This window comes from Cebus imitator, unplaced genomic scaffold (assembly GCF_001604975.1).
Source record: "Cebus imitator isolate Cc_AM_T3 unplaced genomic scaffold, Cebus_imitator-1.0 Scaffold83, whole genome shotgun sequence".
Taxonomy (NCBI): domain Eukaryota; kingdom Metazoa; phylum Chordata; class Mammalia; order Primates; family Cebidae; genus Cebus; species Cebus imitator.
Window position 1 is genome coordinate 369,459 of NW_016107398.1, and position 15,414 is coordinate 384,872.

Sequence of the window (15,414 nt, forward strand, 5' to 3'; positions counted from 1 at the left end):
AAAAAGAAAAAAAAAAAAGTGTCTCTGATCTTCTTGGGCCAACTCCAAGAACTGCTCTGGAAGATGTCACAGAGTAAGATATGGTCTTCCAGTAGGATACTTTTCCACTGTGCTTTCTATTTATTATTTATCATATCACATCATTTGGTTTCAAGAAAGGATGCTAAGCAGGTTATTCTATCGATTTCAAAGAGCCAGGAAAGCAATTCTAGAGAAGGTCATGTGACGGCTATTGGTACACTGCCTGTGGTTGAGGTTGTACCCACTCAACCGCTGAGCTTCAAACCTCCAGAAGTAGGTTCGCCATGTTTCCTGGGCTGCTTCTTCCATCTTTACCTGTCCACAAGAGACTAACCCTGAACATTTAATCTTCTGATCCTTGTAATGTAATTTCAAAATGGCTTATCTCCACCATCACAGCAGGGCTGTAGATTCATTGCTTGCATAAAAACAATGGGCTAAAGGTCACCAGGATCACTTTATAAATCTTATAGTTCCCGATATCAGACAACAGCAGGATACCAACTGTTTCACAGATCCCCAGCGTTCACCCACTGTGGTGTTGGCTCTAGGACAGTGTTACCTTTTTAAAAATCCTCAATCCTCTGTAGTCATCCACCTACCTCCAAGTATTCAGTCTGGTTGCTCTTGAGAAGCTGTCAAGAAAAGACAGCCTGCCTGCCTGTAAAACAAATGCACTTGAAATCACAATAATTATAATATTCAGTGCGATCTTTCATTTTGTGAAGCTGTCACCTACATAACTACTTTTAACTAGCACCAGGACTGTGTGAGCCAGGCATTATGTAAATATGTTCTGCTCATGAGGAAACTCCAAGATCAAATAACAGATGAATGGTAGAGTCAGACTTTGAACCCTTCATATGCAAGGAGAAAACTGACCCGTCTTTCCAGACTCAGCTCAGGCAACACCACCTCTGAGTCCCAAATGACCCTCCTCCATCCCATCCAATTCTCAGAGGGGTTGCTCACTTCTTTCTTGCAGATTCACTGTACCCAGTACATATCCCCAATGAGACAAGCACGGAGCATGGGTCCCAAGGTGACTGTATTGACTTGGTTTCAGGTGTGTCAAAGTGTGTGTTTGAAAAGCTGGTGAGTCCACCTGAGGGAAGCCTATTTGCATAAGAGTCTGTGATGCCCCTGGGAAAGGATTCGTCCTAATGGAAAAACACAATGAAGGGCAGGAGAAAGATACGAAGGCCAGAGAGCAGCGTTGGGAAAGGGGTTCAGTGTGTGCCATTCACATCCCCTTCTTATGCAGCTTCCTGGGTCCTAAGAGTTTTTATTTTATTCCAATAAAAACTGGAATAAATAAAAAGGTTGTTTCCTGAAATCTCTGTAAGATTCAGAAAACACATAGGAAGTCAGTGTAAAGAAACAGACCACAAGGTTGACAGGGGAGGATGTAGGGGCAGGGCAGAGTAAAGTACTTTCCCCCACATGAGGGTCCTCTTGGGATGCGGCAAGTCTGGACACAAGAGCTACAGCATGAGGCCAGACCATCTGCTCTCCCAGAAAGAAAGAGGACATGGGCATCTTCAGACGTTCTCAGCAGCACTGGTCCTTCTGTATGGCAGGGACAGATCTCCCACAGGGAGCTGGAGCAGGAAAGCAGTAAAAAGGCAGTTTCACTGTGTAGGCTAAACGGGCTAATTTGCAGGTACTTCTACATCCTGTGGGAACTTCAAGAGTGTTCAGAGAAGAGTGTGAGCTGATCTGGAGTTCTCATAGCATGGCTGGGATGGATCTACTTTTTACTTCACCTTGCTGTAACCAGAGAAACTAGCCATTAACCAACACTCCTTTGTTAATTGATCTCACTGACTCTATTCTCAGAATTTAAAACAGTGACTAACACTTCATCCCGAACTTGTTTTTTGAGGTTTCAATATGTTGCCAGGGCTCATCCGGAACTCCTGGGCTCAAGCGATCCTCTTGCCTCAGCCTCCTGAGTAGCTGAGATTACAAGCACACATCACCACACCCCACACTCAAACTGTTTTTGTGATCCCTTGTTTCTAGGATGCACCATCTGATCGCACTTTGGAAACCTCGCCCATGCAAAGTCTCCTGGCTCCTCCTAAAGGCTTACAGACATAATTGGGTTTGGTAGTAGTTACAAAATAAGGCCATCATGATTCCCAGGCAGAGCAGAGAGCTTCCCAGGTTCCCAGCAAAGTGCTACTTTTATGGAATCCAACTGATATGCCTTCATTCTTGAGATATTGGTCCTCACTCCAATGCAAAAATCCTTAGGAGGGTAAACTCTTTCAGCAGCTGTCTGTAATTTACACATCTTTAGGCATGTGCTTTAGAGCTCATCCTTAAGAACAGGTTTTGGTAACTGAAAGGCACTGAGGATTTGAGGAGAAAGAAAAGTGGGCAGCATGGGGAAACTAGGGAGGGATGAACTTCACTTGTTTTTCAGCTTTGTTGGGGCACCATCCTGCCTGAGCTTCACTTTTTCCCTTGTCCTCTTTCTTTCTCTCTGCAGCCCCAAGCAAATGTTGAGCTAAAAAGAAAAAGGTTAGCAGTGAGAAGAGGACTAAGCGAATGGCCTTAAACTGCTTTCCCTCAGTCCCCAGTGCCTCAGGGGTACTGGAGTCTTCTGGGAAGGAATAAGCATGTCTCTGACCAGTACTGTAAACACTAGAGGTTGTTTTGCCAAATGCCAAAGTCCAAAGTGTTTCCGGAACAAAGAAAAGCAATGGGAAGTGGGGCCCAGAGTGGGTCTCCTCCTGGCATCTGACAGAGTACTCAAATGCTCAGTTTCCTTCTGTGAGCAAACGTAGCATCTCTGAGTGGTAACTATTTTAAATTAATTACACATCACTTTTTAAACAGACTTTGAAGAGCTGAGCTCTGAAAAGTTACCAACCACTCATTTGTTAGGGAGGAGAGCTGACAGGCTCATTGCAACACCCAACTGCCTCAGCAGTCCTGGATGCATGCAGCAGCCAACTCCTACAGCCTAAGACAACTTGGTCAACAAAAACACCTGCTTTCAAGTGATTTACCAGAAAAGGACTGCTGCCATATACAATCCAATGCGCCTGCAATATGCAATCCAATGCACCCATGGCTTGAAGCACCAATTCAAGCACCAACTCACATAAACAGAGTATCCTCTGATTTTAGAGTTCTGCAGTAGTGCTGGGGTGGGGCAACCAGCAGCCTCTGAATATAGTTAGCTCTATTCTGTGCCTCTGGGCCTTCATCGGACAACTTTTGGAGGATTCACAATCTGCCCACAATGCAAAGACAGATTTTTGTTTTTCTTTTAAACTTGGCACAAGGAAGTTTTATTAAAACAAAAAGTAGGGTTTGGGGGAAAAATTACCATTTCATTAGAATGCATCTATGCACACAGTCATTTGTGTTTTAAAATACAACAAGGAATTATATTCTATGATTAAGGAATATTGCATCTTTGTCAATAATTTTAATCCATATGAAGGAATTGACAATTGCCAAAAAAAAAAAAAAAAAATCTATTTTAAAAATGTTCAGGCCAGGCATGGTGGCTCATACCTGTAATCCCAGCACTTTGGGAGGCAAAAGAGGGCAGAACACAAAGTTGAGAGTTCGAGACCAGCCTGGCCAAAATGGTGAAACCCCATCTGCACTAAAAATACAAAAATTAGCTGGGCGTGGTGGCAGGCACCTGTAGTCCCAGCTACTCGGGAGGCTGAGGCAGGAGAATAGCTTGAACCCAGGAGGTGGAGGTTGCAGTGAGCCAAGATCACATCACTGTGCTCCAACCTGTGTGACAGAGTGAGACTCCATCTAAAAAAAAAAAAAAAAAAAAATTGAGACCACTTTAATTTGAAAGTCATTCCCTTTTCTGGAGATTTTTTTCTCTCTCTCCCTCAAGCCAATAATGTCCCTACACACAGACATGGGATGCATGGGTACTCTTCCCAAGGACTCTAGTGTTGAAGCACTTTCCTTCTTCATACAGAGTATATACGTTTCATTCTGTCTTAGGATTAATTACAAAATTAGATGATTGGAGGAATGGACTAAATAATTTCTAAATTTCTTCATTACTCTAACATTTTACGTCTATAAGCATGAAACTTATTCAATAACAGAAGTCACAGGTAAAGAAGGAAAAGCCCAGGTGAAAAGCAGAATCATGGCTCCAGGAAGTGACAACACTACTGATTGAAAGAGAGTGGGGACAAAGTCCTGCTGACATGCCTGTATTTCCATCAAAGGCAAAAATTAAACATTTACTTTTTAGCCAACTCCAGGCTTTGTGCCCATTCCCTCTTTGTCCCCATTCCTTCTTTCCCAAGTATTTCAGGCCATTCTTCTGAGAATAACTGTTTATGGAGAATTACAGAGAATCTGCTTAAATACAGATTAAATAAAAACTTCTAAAGAAGGGTTTCATTGGCCTGCATTGGTCCATTTTTTCATCTATCTACTTAATTTGAGTCACAGTGGCAAATGCTTCTAACAACAACTTGACACACCTCTTACTCTTGCCTGCTTATAACCTGATTATCTGCTTTGAACAATAGCTAAAGCCATTCCTCTTTTCCTGGAATGGTTTTTTCCCATCCTGTCTGCCAAACTATAGTTCATCTCCACATTACTGGAGTGCCTTGTGTCCTGTTACTAACATTGCACCACTCCATGCAGTCATAGAACAAGAGTGGGAGGGGCCTCTGAGGCTGTCCATCCAACCCTCATATTAAAGAAGAGGCAACTGAGGAACAGAGAAAGAGACATGTATTGCTCAAGCATTTGAGGGACTCATAGCATTTGTGGGACTAGAACCTTTACATGCGCCACACAACTTTTGTTTTTTTAGGAGTCTTGCTCTGTCACCCAGGCTAGAGTGCCCATCTAAATTTTGTATTTTCAGTAAAGACAGGGTTTCACCATCTTGGCCAGGCTGGTCTCAAACTCCTGACCTCCTGATCCACCCGCCTTGGCCTCCCAAAGTGCTAGGATTACAGGCATGAGCCACCGCGCCAGGCCCACACAACTTTTATATTCCATACTAGTACTTTCTAGAAAATCAAAGCTAACTTTCAAGGTGCCACTAAAAGTTGCTGTTTAAAGGAAACCTACATTGACTATTATCATAAATTCAAAACATATTTTACTCTACTTGTCATCAGTAAAAGAATTGCTTGAATTGAAGTGTATGTAATAAACTTATCCTCTTGCAAAACTAGTTAATGGCTCTGTGGTTAATAACTCAATGAAGACCTGAGGCTGCTTCTTGGAAGGTGGTCCTGTGCTGCAGATAATTATGTCACTTGGGTTTCTAGTGATTACATTATGACTTGATTCTAAGAGTCTTACTGTCACGAGGGAGGGTCTTGGCTCATTTGAGATTTCCCTAGCCCCCTGAGTGGTGATGAAATTGTTTTTACTGTCCTTCCTTAATAAAGATATTGCGCTTTACCCATGTGCTGCCGTTAGCACTTGATGTGCTGTCTCAGAACGAGAAAAAGGAGGATCCCAATCTTCCAGTAGGAAGGCTTGGAGAAGAGGCTGTTGGCAAGTGTCTCTAAGAATTGCACACCACTGGCTGAGGGTGGGTTAAGGGTGGGGAGGCAGAGGAGAGTAAACAGAAAACAATAATTCCCAAATGTTAGTTACGCTTGCAAAAACTAAAGCCTGCTTCAAAAATCGGGTGATTAACCTGAATAAGAAGCAAAGCTTCCTTAGTTATGGCAAGTGCAGGCCTCCCAGCGCCTCCCTTAGGTCCCCCTCCCAGCCTACTAACCAACAGAAGCGGTATCTCTGCCCAGCTGCGCAAAGTAAAAATCGGAGTGGGAATGTAAAGTCGTTAACTCATACAAATAACGGACTTTCGCCTCCCTCCCCATTCCTCCCTCTACCAGGAAGGGACTCCCCGGCCAAACGCCCCTGATGAAGCTATCAAAGAGGAGGAAGAGCAGGAGGGTGAACCCACCTCGGCCTCAGAACAAGTCGGCAGAAACGGGCAGCACAATGGAAAGAAGTTGTGTTTCTCAACTGCTTCTTCCTCCGTAGTTCGATTCTGGGAAGCTGGTAAGAAAACGCAAAGATGTTCTTTGGAAAACCTGCTTTGCATCTGGGTGGGGTTGGCGTGCGTCTGTAGGGTGAATGTGTGGACCCGGACGCAGATGGGTGTGGCGTGAGGAGAGGAGGGTCGGCCTGTGAGCCTCTGCGTAGTTGGGACCGCGCCCCGCTTCTCCGAGGAGGTCCCTCCCTCCTGGATCCGCCTTTGGAGCTGGCGCCGCAGAAGCCCCCGCCCCAAGGCCGCAGAGCGGCAGCCCGAGCAAAAAACGAACCTGAGACTCACTTGCCCCTTCCTCAGCTGGAACCCAGAGGGCAGCAGCTGCGAGGGCACAGCCTCCACGGACAGCAGATGGCGGGAAACTGGCTTCTGTTTCCAAGAGCCAGGCGGCCCTTCGGAGACGACCACTGGCTGAGCGTCCAGGAACCCATGAAACTTGGTCATGACACTGGTTGGCAGCCCATCTGCCACGTATTTAGTGCTGCTTTCTTTGGCAGGACAGCCCAACGCGAGACAGTTTGTGTTTCAACTCTAACTGAAACTTTTTTCTGTACTTGCCAAAATGGTGTGGAAAAATGGCACCACTTCGGGCTCGTCCGGGATTTGAACCCGGGACCTCTCGCACCCAAAGCGAGAATCATACCCCTAGACCAACGAGCCATTGTGATTTATCGTCACTTCTTACCGTGCTGAATTTCTCTTTTCCGCCAGCAACTGGCCGCCTCCTGTTACGAAGTTTTTTTTTTTTCTTCCTCTGTTGTGACATTTTCCTTTGGCCTTATTTAGTTATTCCTTCCACCTTTACCAAGTTTCACGTGTGGCTCTGGCTTTACCCTCGCTTATGCTCCTTGATACAGATGCAGAATGGGGTGAGTAGAGGCAGCTTTTTAGACTTTAGGTCACATGTTTGAGTCTCACCGAGCCCGGGGTAGAGACTTAAGCCCCGCTAGAGCCTGGAGGGAACCTGGAGGGGACTGAGATGGAGATCGAGGGCCAGAGCGGAGCTCTCAGTAGGGTTCTGAGCCTGAGGACAGGCGCGCGCTGTGTATAATCCAGAAGCCAAAACATAACACACTTCAGTAAGTTAATAGTGCCTCCCCCGCAACGGTTGGACCATTCGGGTCTACTATCTCACAGAAAGGTATCCGACTTTTCAAGGCATGACTAACGCAGCTCAACTCATGGCTATTTCCTTGGGACAAGGGTAAGGGATAGAAAGACATTTCATCATGTCAACATACAGAGATTTATTGAGCAAACGGAGAGCAACTGTAAACCCCAAAACAGCAGCTTCTCCTTCGAGCCGGAATCGAACCAGCGACCTAAGGATAACATCACAGTAAGTACTACAGTCCTCCGCTCTACCAGCTGAGCTATCGAAGGGAACACCGCGAAACGGTTTCTAAAAATCCCTATTCAAGACATCCTTAACCAGAGACGGGAAAGAAAGAAATCTCTTAACATCTGGAAAGTGATTACTGCAGCGTCGCAAAGCCAGCTTGTAAGAACGTCCTGAGTCCGAGGTTCTGAGGACAACCTTTCTGGATTCCCCTGCTCCACTGAGGGGCTCCCAAGCAGAGCAGTCGTCCCCGGAACCTGGGTATCCCGAGGCTGCACATCCTCTGGACGCCCAAGGGTTGCTGGCCTCGCTGGGCGGGGACCCAGGGGCCTCGCGAGCATGGGTATGTGTGTTTGTGTGTAAGGTGGGGACCAGCACCTGGACTTCGGAGAACTGGGGGCTGCGGCAGTGGGACGCACACAATTCTGACTGCGCAGCTGTGAGTGCCGGAGAGGGCGGGCCTCCAGGCTCAGGCCTGGGCTCCCTGGTGTCGTCACTTCCTGCGCTCCCCTCCGAATCTCGGCTCTTCCGCTTACAAGTCCACAGACCCGGGAGGGAGAGGGTGTGGAATGGAGCAGTGGTCCCCCCCGACTCTTTTGGCGCCAGGAACCGGTTTCGTGGAAACCAGTTTTCCACCCACAGTAGTTGGGGCGGGAGGGGAGTTGGGGGATGGTCTTGGGTTGAACTATTCCACCTCAGATCGTCAGGCATCACTTAGATTCTCTTAAGCGTGCAGTTTCGATCCCTGGCATGCGCAGTTCACAATAGAGTTCGCTCCTGTGAGATGCTAAGGTCACGGCTGATCTGGCAGGAGGCGGAGCTCAGGCTAGGGGTACTGGTCGCGCCCCAGCTCGCCTCCTGCTGTTCTGCCCAGTGCCTAACTGGCCGTGGACCGGTACCGGTCCGCGGCCAGAGGGTCTGGAACCCCTGAAATAGAGGACGTGTGGGCAAACCCAATGTTTCTGTGAGAATTCGCTTTTGGAGAAAATTTTAGCTCATTCAAAAGGATGGCCACATTTCTCTGCGTCAGAATCAAATTTAGTGACCCAAGTCTCGCCCCTAAAGTCGGACCCTTAATTTCCCAAAACCCCACTGGCACATGAAACCTTGCCGCGCAGCGGGCATCTGTCTTTTGGACGCCTAATCCGAGCAGCCACCGCTGGCTTTTCCCGTTTCAGAAGGGGAACGTTGATCTCCACTCCAAATATCCCCAGACCCGGGGCTTAAGAATAGTTTAAGGGGCTATTCTGTCGCCTGGCCGCCCCCATTTCCCGCTCAGGGCACTGGTTCCGGCAGCCAGCCAGGCTCTCGCCACCAGTCCGCAAGCCAGGGCGTCGCAGAAGCTGACGGCGGTTCCCACCGCTGGTGTAATGGATTCCGCTGCGTTCCAGGCGACAGAGCAGCGTTACTACTGGAACCTAAAGGTAATGGTGTTTGGAAGCTCTGGCCTGAGGCAAGAAGCTATAATTTGCCACATTTCCTCAGTTCAGAAAGACCGGCAGGGGAATTTTTTTAAAGAAAAACCTGATTCAAGAAAGTAAACTTATAAGGCCCCAGCGAGATTTGAACTCGCGACCCCTGGTTTACAAGACCAGTGCTCTAACCCCTGAGCTATAGGGCCTCACGGAAATTTTTTCTCTTCCATTCATAGAAAAGGAAAAGATTTGCAGGGCCTCTGCTAATATCTGAGTGTGGAAACTAAGCAAAACCTTGATGTTTCAATCCATTTCCCAACCACTAGAATTCAGTTCGCAGACTCAGAGTGTTTTTGCTGGGGATGGTGCAAAGTGAAGGCCAGTGACAGCGACCAGTACTATTCTAAGACTGGAGAAGTTTGCCCAACGCGACACAGTCTAACACACAGAAAGATTCTCCACTCCCCCACTTCAGACTGAAAATTAAGAACGGAAAACCAGCAGAGGAAGAAGCCCACCACAGGCCTCACTTGTAATTGCTGACATCCGCATTTTGTTTCCTGCTTGACTCAGGACTTCGTACCAGCAGCTGCCTGCCTCTTCCAAGTTCCTTGGACGCAAGAGACCTTTCTCACAGCAATGAGTCTCAGAGCCAGAGCAGGCATTCATTAATTCTCAGTTTAATTCGTTCCTTCATTCAACAAATACTGCATTCCAATTCTGTGCTAGGCTCTGCACTAAGAACTAGGGATCCAGGTATGCTCTTTATCCTGAAGTCACTGTCACAGTCTTTTGGAACAAAAGAACTTTAGTTTTCATGAAGGAAAACAATGTAAAGTAGCTGTGCCAGGTGTAAAGGAGCAGTGGCCATGCCAAGGTCCGCACACTTACAAAGTGAGCCATCCGGAGGGGTCTTGAAGAGAGCATTGGCCTGAGCTGCACTACGAAGGGAGGTTAAGACAGACAAAAATGGGAGCAGGGTGGTCCCTGGTAGAATAAAATTACGGGCAAAGTCCGAGAGAAAGACTGAGGCATTCAAGGGAACACTGGCTGGGGCAGTAGGTGAGAAGAAAATAGAAATTAACCAAACATTGTTGAGTTTGCAGAATGAATTGAAGGGAGGAGCAACCAGAGTCAGAAACACCAGTCATTGATTGGCATGGGGCAGACGCTCCAACGTAAAGCTGCGAAAGGGTAATCGTTATGGTACTGGAAAGGAAGGGATGAATGAGAGCGATACAGCTAAGGGAGATTCTGCTGAACGTAAATATGAAGTACAATCAAAAGGAAAGACAGGGGACCCTCAAAGGTGTCTTGAAGAAGCAAGATAATACTTGCAGAAAAAAGAAGCCTACCTCTTCAGGGTATCTGGAGAGGCAGAGGGGTGATGCTAGGATTTAGGTAAGATGAAGATGGAGCGGTTGATATGAATTGTGTGACAGCCAAAATACTCTTGTGTCTAGAGTTCCATGAATTGATAGATGCATTGATCAAATTGCATAACTCATCAAGTTAGGATTTCTATGGGTTATGCACTCCTGAAGCAAAAGAATACAGAGAAAACAGCCGAGACTAGAATATAAGCTTTGAATAGCCCTGTTGTAGGCGTTTGTTATATTAGTGTGTTTCCAACATATTTAAAAAATTCTCCTTACATGTGGCTATTTCACATATTATAAGTAAGTCTGTCCTAGAACACTTGCTTTCCCAGCTTGCAGCTGGGAATAGGCATGGGATCTAGCCTCCACCAATCAGATGTCTCACCCATCCAAGCTTGACATTTAGAAACAAAACAGGAGTACATGATACCATAGGGAAAACCCATGTTTTTCCAAATATGGTATCAGTGTCAAGTTTTTGAGTATGGGTTTTCTTAAATCCACATACTGCTGTTTTTCTTTAGTTCTGGAAAATTCTCAGACATTGTATTAGTTTGCTAGGGCTGCCATAATAAAATACTACAGACTAGCTGACTTAACTGAAATTCATTTTCTCATAGTGCTGGAGGTCAAAAATCCAAGATCAAGCTGTTGGCAGGTTTTGTTCTTTCTGAGGCCTCTCTCCTTCACTTAGAGATGGCTGCCTTCCGCACATGGCTGTCCCTCTGTTGTCCACACCCCAGGGCCTCTCTCTGTGTCCAAATTTACTCCCCTTATAGGGACACTAGTCAGGTTGGATTAGGACCCATCCTGATGGCCTCATTTTAACGTAATCACCTATTTAAACCCCCTATCTCCAAATACAGTTACATTGTGAGATACTAAGGGTCAGGGCTTCAAAATATGAATTTAGGGGGGATACATTTTAGCTAACAGTAGCCGTTATCTTCTCCTATGTTGTTTGTTTTTAGGCTAGTCAAGTGAAGCAGTGGAACTGGAAGGAACAAAAAGATCTGTAACTGGTTGTGATCAATTAGTTGTAAACACCACTGCACTCAGACCAGTCAGCCTCTTATATTGTTTTTACTCTATTTTTTCTCTCTTTTTGGAACTGAGATTAAACATCTATTAGAGCTTCATACCTTGTCTTCCATTTCTTTTAACCTCTCATCCATATTTTTTTTGTCTTTTTCCCTATATTGCATTCTGGATAACGTTTTCTTACCTGTAATACCAATCAGTGGCCGGGCATAGTGGCTCATGCCTGTAATCCCAGCACCTTGGGAGGCTGTGAGTGGATCACGAGGTCATGAGTTCAAGACCAGCCTGGCCAACATGGTGAAACCCCATCTCTACTAAAAATACAGAAATTCGCCGCCTGTAATCCCAGCTACTTGGGAGGCTGAGGCAGGAGAATTGCTTGAACTCAGGAGGCAGAGATTGCAGTGAGCCGAGATCATGCCACTGCACTATAGCCTGGATGACAGAGTGAAACTCAGTCTCAAACAAAAGACAAAACAAAACAAAACCACTAATCAGTAATTCTGTCTACATCTCTGCTTAATTAGCTGTTAGATATCCCCATTAAGTCATTTATTTTGGTTAAAATGTAATTTCCCATTCTACAAGGTCTAGTTGTTTTTCAAAACTACTAGGCCAAATTTTTTTTATTTCCTATTTTTTGCAGATATTTTCCAGCTTGTCTTTTATTTCCTTAAGCACAGTAATTATAGTCATTTTACTATACATTACTGATACTCCTAATATCTGAATTTTATGCCATGTTGTTTTGTCAATTCGTGTTCTTTTGTTTTCTTATAAAATTTGTCATCTTTGAATGTGTACTGCTTGACATCTTTGCAAAATTACATGCAATGAGTTTTTGAGGACAAGATGAAGGTTATCTTCCTTTAAAAAATATATATTACTTTTTTTCTCCCAGGCACTTGGTGCCGTATCAGCCCAAGAGGACCCAAAACAACGTTCATGGCCAGGCATTCTCTGGACCTCCAAGATATGTAAACGCAAGCTGCAAATCAGAATACTGAACTGTGGTCACAGTTTCTCAGAAAAACTCATCACATTTTCTGTTTTCCTTTGCTAAGCTCAACTTATTTCTGCTGAACTCCACAACAATTACTAGAAGTAGGAGAACAGGTATAGGTCTACTTCTTGTTTGGCCTTACCTTAGGGGAATATCTCTTTGAAGTCCCAACTTAATATTGGGAGGGTGTCTTGCTTTTTAAAATATCAATTTCTGATAGTTCATTGCTAGTACATACAATTATACATATGTATATACAATTTATAAAATAATATATGCCAAGCCTTGCCAACATAGCAAAGCTCCATTTCTACAAAAAATGTTTTTAAAAAATTATCCAGGTGAGGCTGGGTGAGGTGGCTCATGCCTGTAATCCCAGCACTTTGGGAGGCTGAGGTGGGTGGATCACCGGAGGTCAGGAGTTCGAGACCAGCTTGGCCAACATGGTAAAACCCCACCTCTACTAATAATACAAAAAATTACCTGGGCATGGTGGCATATGCCTGTAATCCCAACCACCTGGGAGGCTAAGGCAAGAGAATTCCTTGAACCTGGGAGGCGGAAGTTGCAGTGAGTTGAAATTGCACCATTGCACTCCAGCCTGGGCAACAAAAGCAAAACTCCATCTCAAAATAAATAAATAAATAAATTATCCAGGTGTGGTGGTGAGTGCCTGTATTCCTAGCTACTCAGGAGGCTGAGGCAGGAGTTAAGACTACACCACTACACTCCAGCTCAGGAAACAAAATGAGAATCTGTCTCTAAAAGAAAAAAAAGAAAAGAGAAAATATATATACGCACCCACACATATGCACACAATTAATTTTTTTTTTTTTTGAGACAGAGTCTCACTCCGTCACCAGGCGCCAGGCTGGAGTGCAGTGCCGCGATCTCGGGTCACTGTAACCTCCACCTCTCAGGTTCAAGCAATTTTCCTGCCTCAGCCTCCTGAGGAGCTGGGACTACAGGCACGGGCTACCATGCCCAGCTAATTTTTTGTATTTTTAGTAGATGGGGTTTCACCATGTTGGCCAGGATGGTCTCGATCTCTTGACCTTGTGATCCGCCCGCTTCGGCCTCCCAAAGTACTGGGATTGCAGGCATGAGCCACTGCGCCCGGCCCACACAATTTAATTTTTAATATTTATCTTGTATCTTGCAACTTCACTAAATTCATTTTTAATTTTTGTCTTAGTCCCTTTGTGCTACTGTAACAAAATACCCGAGACTGGGTACTTTATAAATAATAGAAATTTATTTCTTATAGTTCTGAAGTCTAAAATTAGGGTGTAGCAGCCCCTGACCCACCCTGGCAGTTAGCGACCCCCTGGCTAGGAGCAGCCCCCGCCACCCCCACTCTGGCTAGGGGGCTGTGCCCATGTTATTCTGTTTTTTTTTTTTTTACATTAGGCACAATAACACTAGTTCTAGTTACACCTCTGCGATACTGACAAAAATGTCATCGTCACACCCCTTGACATTAGGATTGAAAGTACAGGGGGGTTTCACCCTGTACTTTCTAAAATTAGGGCGTAGCAGCCCCCCGGCCTACCATGGCTGCTAGGGACCCCCTGGCTAGGGGGCTGTGGGACCGGGTACTTTGAAAATTTGCTGTAATATGATTCTGGGAACCATACCATAGGGAGATGGTAATGTTATTCTGTTTGTTTTTTTTTTAATATTAGGCACAATAACACTAGTTCTAGTTACACCTCTGTGATATTGACAAAAATGTCACCCTCTTTCACCTTGACATTAGGATTGAAAGCACAGGGGGGTTTCACCCCTTGCAATGTTTAATTCAATATGACTGTTTTCTTTGTGGACATTAGTGACCATTATCAGAGAGTGGTGTACCCCTCTTGCCATATTGAGAGTATTGCTATATGGGCTGTAACATCATCCTCTCCTTCCCTGGATATTAGGAACAATATCACAGGATGGGTGTACAGCCCCAGTCACATCGTGAGTCATATCATCTGTAATCCCCAATTATTAGGAACAATGTCACTGGGGGTTTGTGCTCTTCCTGAGATATTTGGAGTAATATCCTCTCCATTTTTGGATATTAGAAACAATATTACAGTGGCGGTGTACACTTGCTGCAATATTCAGGGTGTAATCATCCTCTCTCCCCAGGATATTAGGAACTACATCACAGAAGCGTTGTACACCGCCTGTGATATTGGAGCAATCACAGAGTGTACACTTGCTTTCACAATGAGAATAATACCTACTTAGGATATTATGGATAATATCACAAAATACACACACATGGGTGTATAACCACCCTGATATTAGGAGTAATTTTTATCTAATATACTAAAAATAATATCCCAGAATATACTCATAATGTGTACATTTATTGGGATATTACAATAAATGTATATAATATGTACCATATGTACATTTACTGCAATGTACATATGTGTACACAATACATATGTACAATAAATGTACATAATCTGTACAATATGTACATTTATATGCATATGTGTATGATATATACATTTATTGTAATATCACAATGATATCATATATGTAAATGTACAGATTGTACACATTATGTACATATAATTTATTTTGCTATTACAATATGTAAATGAGTACATAATGTACACATTATGTACATATGTACTATATATACACGTGTACATATGTGTGCACATTATGTACATTATGTACAGCTGTACAATATATACACGTGTACATCATGTACACATGTACAGATGTACAATATGTACATGTATACGTAATGTACACATGTTCACGTATACATAATGTACATAATGTTTACATTATGTACAGATGTACAGTATGTGCACATGTACCTATAGGTGCACATTATGTACATATGCACAGCCCCCTACCCAGTGAGCAAGAGGACTTTGCATTGCTCTAGTTGCCAGCAGGGGGCATGTTGCCACTACAATGTGAGCAAGAGGGCCCTGCAGTGGTCCGCCACCAGGAGAGGGCACCCAAGCCTGCCTTTTCAGATTCCTGAGGCTCCGCCGATGTGCATCGCGTCACAGCACCGCCCTTTGTCACGTCACAGCGTCTGTTCTCCTTAGTATTGACCTGGGGGGCACTTCGAGGGTGGAGCTGCGTCCTCTTCAGCACAGACCCTGGGGCTTGGGTCTTACTGTGAGAGGGCCTTGCAGTGGCGGTAGTTGCCAGAAGAGGGCGGG

The 15,414-nt window shown here is 44.8% G+C and overlaps 2 protein-coding genes and 3 non-coding genes across 5 annotated transcripts in view; all 5 read right to left on the reverse strand.

The window, feature by feature from the left end:
* The window catches only part of RNASE4 (ribonuclease A family member 4), a 20,915-nt gene extending 14,704 nt beyond the window's left edge, over positions 1-6,211 (reverse strand). The window contains exon 1 of the mRNA XM_017533906.1: positions 5,963-6,211. The gene's annotated coding sequence lies outside the window, so the exon portion shown is untranslated. The remainder of the gene's footprint in view (positions 1-5,962) is intronic.
* Positions 1-6,620, reverse strand: part of ANG (angiogenin) — a 14,106-nt gene extending 7,486 nt beyond the window's left edge. Inside the window, exon 1 of the mRNA XM_017533903.2 lies at positions 5,963-6,620. Coding sequence (XP_017389392.1) covers positions 5,963-6,493 — 531 coding nt within the window. The 5' untranslated portion in view covers positions 6,494-6,620. The remainder of the gene's footprint in view (positions 1-5,962) is intronic.
* Positions 6,621-6,637: 17 nt separating this feature from the next.
* TRNAP-UGG lies at positions 6,638-6,709 on the reverse strand. Its single transcript has one exon. It is a non-coding gene; the product is annotated as a tRNA-Pro (tRNA).
* Positions 6,710-7,343: 634 nt separating this feature from the next.
* TRNAY-GUA lies at positions 7,344-7,432 on the reverse strand. Its single transcript is given in 2 exon segments — positions 7,344-7,379; positions 7,396-7,432. It is a non-coding gene; the product is annotated as a tRNA-Tyr (tRNA).
* A 1,504-nt stretch (positions 7,433-8,936) lies between these two features.
* On the reverse strand, positions 8,937-9,009 carry TRNAT-UGU. Its single transcript has one exon. It is a non-coding gene; the product is annotated as a tRNA-Thr (tRNA).
* Positions 9,010-15,414: the final 6,405 nt, after the last annotated feature.